Below are 10,716 nucleotides of genomic sequence, written 5' to 3' on the forward strand. Positions count from 1 at the left end.
GGGGCACGTCCCCCACCCCCGCCAGCCGCGGCCCCAGCCGCACGCCCGGCCCACTACCTGGGTGTGCTTCTGCTCCAGCTCCCTGAGCTCGCTCTCTGCCTTCTTCTGCAGCTCCTTGGTCTTCTGCAGCTCATCCTCCTTGGCCTGCATCTCTTCCTCCTGCCGCGTCACCTGCAGCAGGGGCTTCACCTGCGACGCCCCGTCAGACGTTAGTGGCGTTCAGGGCACAGGCCCCCCTGAGAACTCAGATCAGGGCTTCTCCACCAGCTCAGGTCTACCCCGTCATGCACCGCCCGGGGGGACACCTGGCAATTCCGGGAGAAGCTACCGGCACCCAGGGGGGAGAGGTCGGTCCGTCCCCAAATGCCGCCGGTGCCGAGGTTGACAAACCATAAACGAGAGCAACCGAAAAAGGCGCCAAGTGTCAAGGGCAAAGTTCCCCTTCTCCCATTTAGCCCCTTCCCAGGGAGAGAATTACTGCTGACGAATCCACGTGTTTCCTTCCAAGGAGAAAAGGGGACAAAAAATCTCCCCCATTCTACCTCCCCGTCAAGGTCGTTACGGGCGTCGTCGGCATTTCCCGCCAGCCTTTCTCCTCTGTGTTTAAAAAATGCAGCCGCGATCATGCTGCCCAAGTTTGTATGCTGCTTCCATTACTTTAAACTGTAAGGTTAGTACTATTATGGTCATTATTCCATGTTGCTCTATCAGCCTGACAACTTTGTGTTTTGATAGCTGTCATTTTTGTCGAACACACGTGGTGAGAGGCGCCTGGGAGGCTTAGTCGGTTAATGTCCGACTCTTGATTTCGGCTCAGGTCATGATCTCACAGTTTGTGGGGTCGAGCCCCATGTAGGGGTCTGCACTAACAGCGCGGAGCCTGCGTGGGATTCTGGGTCTCCCTCTCTTTCTACACCTCCCCTGCTGGTGTGCACTCTTTCTCTCTCAAAAATACATCAACATTTTTTTAAAAAGTGGCATGGCGCCTGGGTGGCTCAGTCGGTTGAGCATCCGACTTCGGTTCAGGTCATGATCTCACAGTTCATGAGTTCGAGCCCCACGTTGGGCTCTGTGCTGACGGCTCAGAGCCCGAAGCCTGATTGAGATTCTGCGTCTCCCCCTCTCTCTGCCCCTCCTCTGCTTGAGCTCTGTCTCTCTCTCTCTCTCTCAAAAATAAACACTAAAAAAAAAAAAAGAGTGGTGACTGAGGACACCCCTGTCTTATTCCTGACCTTAAGGGAAAAGCTCTCAGGTTTTCCCCATGGAGCCTGATGGTCACGGTGGGTTTTTCACATAAGGCCTTTTCATGTTGAGGTATGTTCCCTCTAACTCTACTTTGTTGAAGGTTTTTAGATAGGCACCATTTTTAAGAGTTTAAAAATATCCCATCGAATTAATGAGTCTGCTGGGGCTGGGCATTGGCATTTTGCTATTTTAAAGTTTCTTTTTAAAATTTATTTATTTTGGGAGAGACAGACACCATGAGTCAGGGAGGGGTGGAGAGAGAGAGAGAGAGTGAGTCCCAAGCAGGCCCTGCACTCTCAGCACAGAGCCTGACGTGGGACTTGAACCCACAAAACTGTGAGATTGCGGCTGGCGCTGAATCCAAGAATCAGATGCTTAACTGACCGAGCCACCTGGGTGGCCTGATGTTTTGCTATTTAGTAAGGCCACAGCGAATGCCCTGAATTCCTGCTTCTATTTCAGATGGCTTCCCTAGGGCCGTTTTTCAGAAGTCCACGCAGTGAGGATATGAAGCTTTCCAAGAAGCAGCTTCTCCTCCCTGCTCTTCCCTAGGCAGACTCATCCCCCTTGTGATCAGTCGGCCATTAGGTACTTATTTCTGTGCTGCTGCTCCCCGTCTGCTCGCCCCCTCCACCTGAACATTCATGAGACCAGGGCCCACGTCTGTGCCCCGCTGTCTCCCCGGCACCTCGCACGTGCCTGGCACACACAGGGAGCTCGATCGATCTTTGCCAGACAAGAAAGCTGTGGGCCAGTCCTCACACTCGAGGGCACGTGAGAGGAACTCTGTCTGTCACAACAGAACACGACTTGGCGCAATGGTTCGTGACAGAGAGTGACCCTTCATGAGCAGGTTTTGCCCCTGGAGAAGCCCGCAGTGGAAACCCCAGCAACCCGTGGGCGTGTCTGGGGAAGGGTGCTTTGTGAAAAAGCCAGTCCCCACAATGAGAGGCCGTAGGACTCCAGTCATGTAACGTTCTTGAAACGGCATAATTACGGTAATGAAAAGATGAGTGGGGAAGTGGGTGTGGTCGTAAGTGAGCAACAGGAGGGGTCCCTGTGGTGATGGTGATGGAAATGCTCTGGAGATCACCGTCAGGGTCATTCAAGGTCATGTACGACCCATGCGCTGAAGAGGGGGGCCTGGGCAGGCCCGGAGAACCGCTAACAGGCAAGACTGGATTCTGAGCCCTCAGGCGCATGCGGGCTGTTGACTGGTGACAGTCCAGCTTTGGGAGCAGCTGGAGGGCAGAGCCCGGGCTGAGGGTCCCCAGGGGTGCGGGTCCCAGGGCACTCACTTTGGTGAAGAGCCTCCACCACTGCCAATTTCTCAGTTTGAGGTAGGCTGCGCAGTTCCTCTGAATCACCTTCATGGCCGTCAGCTGTTGCTGCCGCTTGGCGAAGGCCCTGGGGACGGGGAAGGGAGCGCCGTGAGGAGTCCTGGGGGGCCCGGCACCCACCTCCCCGTGGCGTCCATGGGACCCGGTCCCACAGCACCCTGAAGGCAAGATGCACCTGTTGGGCATGTGACTTTGTGACTCAGGAGGGGACACCCCCATTCTCTCCAACTCAGGCTTTTTTTATTTAATGTTTAAGAGAGACAAGAGAGAGTGAGAGCCGGGAAGGGGCAGAGAGAGAGGGGGACAGAGGATCCAAAGTGGGCTCTGCAGGGACAGCAGAGAGCCCAACGTGGCGCTCGGACCCATGAACGGTGAGACCATGACCTGAGTCAAAGTTGGACGCTCAACCGACTGAGACCCCCGGGCGCCCCCTCCAACTCAAATTCTTCAGGAAGCTCTGAGCATCAGCACATGCATGTCGTCTGGACACAGACCACTCAGCTACTCTGGGGGCCAGAGCCCTTCTCCTCGGTGGGCCAGGAAACCCCCAGCTCACCAGATGGCCTGCACTCAGAACGGTGATCCAAACTACACAGAGGAACGCCATTCCTACACATCTCCGACTGTGCTGAGTCTTCTTCCCCAAAGCTGAGTGTCTGGCAAACCTACTCTTGCCTTCAGGTGCATTTTAGGGATCTCACATCCGACACAGAGCCTGTGCTCCTCCTATTTAAGGGCTGCTGGCTCTGCAAAACCACAGCACCGGGAGCTCCCTCCTCTTTCCCCTGCTTGGCCGCCATCTTGGAACATGGGTGAACTTGAAGAATAAAACTGGTCCGGTGAGTGAGGGTGGGAGGGGCGGCATTGGAGAATTCAGTTATCAAATTTAACAACGTAGGTCTGTCCCTGGACTATGAACTCCCCAGATCTGGCCTTGACTGTCTTGGGTCCACTTGGCAATGAATCAGCCAAACGCGACGGGGCTCTGCAGATGCAAGCCTGGTCCATACCTCATGGTCCACACGCCCTGGATAGGGAGCCACTCCGCCCGCCCTGCTGTCTTCTCTGGGATGTGACCTTCCTTGAGGAACCCCAACCCTCACGCAGACCCCAGGCTTCACAAATCAGAAGGGGCCTCCAATCTTCCAAGACTCTGCCTCAGGAATCCCTTTTGGACATGAGGCTACGGATACAGCCCAAGTGTTTCCTGGGATTCTTTACCACATTCTCACACTTCTCACATGATACCCAGCCCTGTTCTAGCCCTCTTCATGCGACACTTGGTGGACTCCTCACTGACAACCCTGTGGGGCAGGAGTGAGTATTCTCTGACTCTGTCCCAGAGAACCCCCCTGGGACTGTGTCTCTGGGCTGTTTGCCGCGAAGCCCTAGAGCACGGGGGTCCTCACTTTCTGGCCAGGTAGCCGCGACACATGGCCTGGAAAGCCATGATGACGTCCGTGATCTTCAAGTCTCGTTCCTCCTCCAGGTGGGCCAGGACCCCCGTGCGGAAGAAGATTTTGCTCTGCCCGATTCTGTACAAGTTGGGGTCAAGTTCCAGGGCTTTGATCTGGGGAAGGAGAGGGGAACAGGTGTTCCCATTCGCAGCAGGGACATGGGGCCAACGTTAGGCACGTTAAGGAGGGCCCGCCCCCATAAGCTCCTGGCGGTGCCACCAGGGGCTGGAGGTCTGGCCTCGGATTTCCGGGCGGGGCTGGGGCGGGCTCACCATGAGAATGCAGGCCTGCTTCCCGTCCATGAAGCCTTTGGGAATGGCGTTGGCAGCCAGGATCTCGTAGCTGCGGACACAGGGCGGAAGTCGCTGACCCAAGCCTCCCCTCTGGCTGGCCTCGCTCACCCTGCCCCTGCACCCCTACCCGCTCTGTGCCCGGCCCGGCGGACTCACCGCTGGCGGAACTCCTGGAAGACGATCCTGTTGGGGAAGCCCTGACGGCAGATGCGGATGCCTTCCAACACCCCGTTGCAGCGCAGCTGCTCCAGCACCAGGAACGCGTCCAGCTTGCCGGACTGTGAGGGCAGAGAGGCCCGTGCAGTGATTCACCCCCGTCTCTCCCCAATCCCTGCCTCACACCATCACATGTCAACACGGAACAATGACCCACCTAGTGTTTCCCGGCCTGGACCCTTCGTTTCTCAACCCACATCTTCGTTTCTACTGGTCCCTCTGCCTCGGATGCCTTCCCCACTCTGCCTTCCCCTCCCCAAGGCGATGCCTCCTCCTTCCCCTTCCCCAGGCAGCTTTCTCTGAGCCTGTGAGGCTGGAGTGGAAACCTCAGCTACGTGGCGCTCTCATAATTCACCGTGTGACACTGTGATAGCAGCTCATGGGAGTCTCTCCCCCACTGGGTCTCCCACAGCATCAGCACTGCTGACATCTTGGGCTGGATCGGTCTCTGCCTTTCCCTCGGTGAGGGCCGCCCGGTGCAGCAGAGGGTTTAAGAGCACCCCTCCCCGGCTGCTACGCGCTGCGTGCGAACAGCAGCTCCCTCCCAGTTATGGCAACCGGCGATGTCTTCGAATGTGGCCAAAGGTCCCCTGGGGGACACGGGTGCCCCTGCGCTAGATTACAATGGGAACCCACAGGCAGGGACTACGTTTATCCATCACCGTAGCCCCAGTACCCCCGCAGATGCAGCTCAGCCAATATCAACTGGACTAATGGACGCGTGAGTGATTTGATGCCCTGGTCAGCAGCTCCAGGGCTGAAAGGCCCTTCCGTTCCCTTGCTCCCCTTTGCCTCCCCAATGTGCAATGGGTACCAAATTCAGACAACCTCCCACCCTGTCAGATGGAGCCCTTGGGGTGTGGAGTGAGGCTTTCCACCCGCCCCTCTCGCCTGGTCTGCTTCTCTCTTTCCCAAAGCCGCCGGGCGATGGCCCCGGGGAAGACACTCTGGCCCCCCCAGGGAGCTGGGAAGCTGGCCTCACCCTCTTCTCGTGGTTGGGGATGATGCAGCGCACGAAGTTGGGCGTGGTGTTGCGCAACGTGGTCATCAACTTCCCCAGCTGCTCCTTGTACAGCTGCCCCACTGTGCGGAACATGCCCTTCTTGGTCTTAGAGGCACTGGGCATGGAGCTCTCTGTCATCTTGGCCATCTGGTCCAGGCCCACGATGCGGTCCACTGTGGGGCACATCAATGTTGGTGTCAGCCTCTGGCCCACCCAGGGGCCCTCAACCCCCCCCCCCAACAAGCCAGAGGACCAGAGGGTGGAGACCCCAAGTCCTCTGCTCCCTCTTCGTGAGCAACCCCCCACTCATTCTTTCCTCTGCCACCAACACCCCTCCTCAAGCAATAGGTGAAGGGAGGTGTGCAGAGGATTGGTTTCTATGTACTGTCTATTTGGGAAATCCTGAAAGCCCCTGAAAGCCCAAATTCTCTCTGGTCTTGTCACAGAGACCCGGGAATAAATCCTGCTCTGGCCACTGCCTTGGCCTGGTGCCATTTTGTGCCTCAGTTTCTCCTTCTACAAAGTGGGGGTAGCAACAGCATCTACTTTACAGGGCGGGGATAAGTGAATAAGGCATGGAGAGTCCATCATCTACCAACAAATATTTATTGAGAGCCTACTATGTGCCAGGCCTCATGGATATAGCCATGAACAAAATAAAGACCCTGTGCCTTTTGGTAAGTTGTGTTTTCATTTCTATTTAGTTCAAAATATTTTTAAATCTCTCTTAAGAAAATTAACACACAAGAAATTTCTTCGAGTCATGTGTTACTTAGAAGCATCTCGTCTAATCGCCACGTGTATGGGGATTTTCCAGCTACCTTTCTTACTGATTTCTAGTTTGAGTCTATGATGGTCCAAGGGCAGACATTGTATGCTTTCTATTCTTTTAGATTCATGAAGGTGTGTTTTATGGCCCCGAATGTGGTCTATCTTGGTGGACATTCCACGTGAGCTTGAGAAGCACGTGTATCCGTCCATTGCTGGATGAAGCCATCTATAGACGACAGTTAAATTCAATTGGTTGATGGTGGTTCAGTTCAACTCCACTGGCATTAAGGTGCCCCATTTCTGTTCCTTTTACTCAGGTAGGCTCCATGTAATAAAGTCCTGTCTGCTGCAAGGGGGCATGCACTGAGTCTTTCCTGTGGGCCTGGCAGGTGCTCAACCCTTCGCATGGATTATCTCTTCGCTGGTTCTCAGAGTCAACCAAAGTGTGGTGCCCAGAGCATCAGCTGTAGAATGTAGATGCTTGTTAGAAATGCAAACCCTCTGGGGCGCCTGGGTGGCTTAGTCGGTTAAGCGTCTGACTTTCGCTTAGGCCATGATCTCGCGGTTCGTGGGTTCGAGCCCCGCATCGGGCTCTGTGCTGACTCCCAGCTCAGAGCCTGGAGCCTGTTTCAGAGTCTGTGACTCCCTCTCTCTCTGACCCTCCGCTGCTCACGCTGTCTCTCTCTCTCTCCTAGAAATAAATAAAACTTAAAAAAAAAAAAAAATTAAAAAAAAAAAAAAATTAAAAAAAAAAAAAAATTAAAAAAAAAAAAAAATAAAAAAAAAAAAAAAAAAAAAAGAAATGCAAACCCTCAGGACCCACCTAGACCTGGTGAATCAGAACCTCCCGGGGTACAGCTCAGCAGTGTGAGTTGTGATGACAAGTCGCCCTGGAGATCCTGATACATGCTCAAGCTCAAGCCCCCGATCTAATTCTACCCTCACAATAATCCTAGGAGAGTTGGGGACTATTGTTATCTTCCTGGTTTCACTCAAGAGGACACTAAAGCTTAATGACGTTGAGAGACTTGGCCAAGATCACACAGTGAGTGCGGGGCAGAGACAAGATTACTGTCTTTCTGACTCCAGACGGGAGCCCCCCCTGCCCGCTGCACTACCCTACCGTTTCCTCCGTTACAGCCTGTGCCTTGATTTAAGACCTTCTCACTGGGGTCCAGGTGTGGGATCGAGGGGTCAGGGGTCACCACTCAGGAAGTGGCTCACTGTGTCAACAAGTCATTGCAGACACCTGCTCACACTGCCCTCTCCCCACCCACAGAGGCCCACCCACCCTGGGAGGAGGTGTGGGGACCAGGGGCAGCCACAAGGCGGTGGAGGACTTTGTGTCCAGGCCTCCAGCGCCGGTAGGCAGGGCCTCACCATCCTTCCACAGGTCAGCCACAAACTTGTCCGAGGAGGCATTGAGGAGGGAGATCACGTTGTCATTCAGCGGGTCCATGTTCTTGGTCAGCCAGGCACTGGCATTGTAGTCCACCTGCAAGGATCACCCCCACGGGTCAGGTGCTTCTGCCTCAGTTACAAACTAAGGGCAGGGCCCACAGCTTCCTGTTTCCCTCCCAGATCCTCCAACGTCAGAGAGGATGTGGCATTAGCAGCCACCATGATGGGAATCCACCAACACCAATGAAGAGACTGACAGATCAGTATTTTAAAGGGTTCTGTGCCTTGTGGAGCATCAGCCAATGAGAGCCACTGCTGAGAAGGCCTCATCTCTATCCTTGCCTTCTCTTAGTAAGCTTCTGGCAGCTTCCTTCCTGCAGAGCCTGGTAGGAAGTCTGTGAGCTCCCACAGGTGCTGATGACACTCCTACTCACACCCAAAGATCTTCTCTCACGTGGAGAAGCCTTGGCAACAATTAAATTATGTTTGAGGACCTCATTTCCTATCTTGATAAATGTAATTTTGGTAACTTGGAGATTCTGACATATGGCGATAGAGAAAAAAAAGGAAATATCAAAAATTTTAAATTCCTAACTTGAACACGGACAGTGGCCAAACCCTTAATTCTATTATTGTGACTATGAAATGGAAAGAGCTTGTAAAACGACTCTGGCGGGTTATCATGGGATGTGGGTTGTTATGGTGATAGCCAAGCCTGATCAAGAGAGGGAACTAAAAAAATACCACTTGGAAAGTAGTGAAAAGAAAAGTGTTACTCTGTGTCCTCAAGGGAACGTATACTCTTGAGTATAAGATAGGAGTCGGCAAACTTTGTTGGTCAAAGGCCCAAATGGTAAATATTTTCAGCTTTGCTGTCCACAATGTCTTTGTCACATAATGTCAGAAGCAGCCAAAGACTTTTTGTAAATACACGAATGTGGCTGTGTGTCAATAAAACTTTATTTACAAAAACAGGCTGTGGGTCAGATCTGGCACACGGGCCATGGTTTGCCAATCCCTGGTATAGGGCATTGGCTGTTTGCATGTGGGGACAGGGAGGGGGTACTGGAGAGAGAATAAACTACTCAGATCCTGCAAGCCTCACTAAGCTGGGTCTTTTCCACACTATCTAGGACCCCAAGGAGCCATGGGGGAAGGTCCTGTATATTTACAGCTATCACCTGATGATCATCATTGTGAGGGAGGAGGAGGAAGAGAGAAGTAGGGGCGGGGGGAGAGGGGGAGAAAGAGGCAGAGGGGAGGGGAAGAGGAAGAGGAAATGGAAGAGGAAGAGAAAGAAGGAGAAAAGAAGAAGGGAGGGGGAGACAATCATCACATATTTCCCTGGACGGCACAGGCTGGCGATGGCAAACTCAAGGCTGTGATACGGGAGCCTTCCGTTGGAAGTGTGTGAAAAGTGTGTTGATTGGCCATCCCAACCCAGCTGGCCCTTCCTGTGGAGTTTAAGTTGGAGCAGGAAGGACTCAGAGTCTACACAAGAAAGAATGACCTGACCACCTTGGTTGGAATAGGTTATAGAGGTTAGAATAGATACAAGCGTACCTTTGAACATAAAGCCCTTACAGATGCTCAGACAAGTCACACCTAGGACTCGCTTGGATTGAGCTTTGGGCTCTGCCATTCCCAGGCTGCTCCCAATGGGACGCCCTGCCTGGCCCCCCGGGGACAGAGCGAGCTGGTACCTTCCCGGCATAGTGGATGATGGAGAACTCTGTCTTGTCCTTGAGCTGCTTGGGCTTCTGGAACTTGGGGTGGTTGCCCTGCTCCGTGCACAGCTTCTCCACGAAGGACGTGTCTGTGGCTTTGGGGAACCAGCACTCCTCATCCAGCAGGGCCAGAACACCCGGGGGGTTGTTCTGTGAGCAGAAAGGAGGTGGGGTCACGCCGAGGGTGTCCAAGCCTCGGGCTTGCAGGAAAGGGCTGGCCCCCGAAACGCGCCAGAGGCAGCGCCCAGCTCTATGACCGTATCTGCCTACATACAGAGATGGATCTATGCCTCCCACGCCTATAAATCTATCCTCAAATTACCCTGTGGTCAGTGGACCTCACTGGGGACCAAAGGGCAGGCCCCAACAGAACGTGTGCAATGCCGCCTCCTAGTGGACAGCACACGAAACAGCACAAAGGTTTCAGGCTCGATTTCGATGCTTTGCATGTAAAGTCACTTCAGGGTTCCTTTGAATAAAGAAAGCTCTTCTCTGTGGCCCAGACCAGCTAGGAGCACAGCCAAATGTGCACACGCCATTTGCTTTGCTAGAAATGGTCTTTACCGTTTAGACTCGGATCAGAGAACTATTTCTTTTCTTTTCTTTTTTTTTAATGTTAGCTTTGCACCCAACTTGGGGCTTGAACTCATGACCCCAGAGATCAAGAGTCAGAGGCTCCACCAACCGAGCTAGCCAGGGACCCTGAGAACTATTTCTTCACTGCTCTGTCCAAATCAGGCCTCCTTAAATCATTCTCCGCATGGACCTTATCGGAGACCTTTTAGCGGCTTTGGTTTCTCGGTCTGCTCCTTCAGGAAGGGCAGGGCAGACTGTGTCCACCTCGTTCATGGTTACATCCCCGGCCCCTAGGAGGGGGTCCGGCACAGAGTAGGTGCTCAGTAAACAGTCATTCAACAGTGACTCACTGGGCACCTACTGTGAGTGTGGTTCTAGGAGTTAGGGATGCATAATAACTCCTAGAAGTTAAAATAAAGGACCCCTGCCTTTGGGAATGAATGAGTGAGAGACAGGGGAGAAAGGGAAGGAGGGGGAGAGNAAGGAAGGGGAGTAGAGGTGAAGGGGGAGGGAAGGGTAGGGAGTGGAGGGGAGGGGAATTTAAATGAAGGGAGGGGAGTTGAGGTAAAGTGAGGTAGGAGGGAGGGGAGGAAGGGAAGGGAAGGGGGAGTTGAGGTGAAGGGAGGGAGGGGAGGGGAGTAGAGGGGAAGGGAGGGGAGGGAAATAAAAACAGAAAATACCTCTGAC

The 10,716-nt window shown here is 53.7% G+C and overlaps 1 protein-coding gene across 1 annotated transcript in view; it reads right to left on the reverse strand.

The window, feature by feature from the left end:
* MYH11 (myosin heavy chain 11) overlaps positions 1-10,716 on the reverse strand; it is a 102,740-nt gene that overhangs the window by 24,246 nt on the left and 67,778 nt on the right. Inside the window, 8 exon segments of the mRNA XM_077773193.1 lie at positions 58-189; positions 2,544-2,652; positions 3,995-4,155; positions 4,315-4,384; positions 4,492-4,613; positions 5,534-5,727; positions 7,706-7,820; positions 9,430-9,603. Of these exon segments, the coding sequence (XP_077629319.1) occupies positions 58-189; positions 2,544-2,652; positions 3,995-4,155; positions 4,315-4,384; positions 4,492-4,613; positions 5,534-5,727; positions 7,706-7,820; positions 9,430-9,603 (1,077 nt within the window).

The sequence above is a fragment of the Crocuta crocuta genome, unplaced genomic scaffold (genome assembly GCF_008692635.1).
Source record: "Crocuta crocuta isolate KB4526 unplaced genomic scaffold, BGI_CrCroc_1.0 scaffold16, whole genome shotgun sequence".
NCBI classification, from domain to species: Eukaryota; Metazoa; Chordata; class Mammalia; order Carnivora; family Hyaenidae; genus Crocuta; species Crocuta crocuta.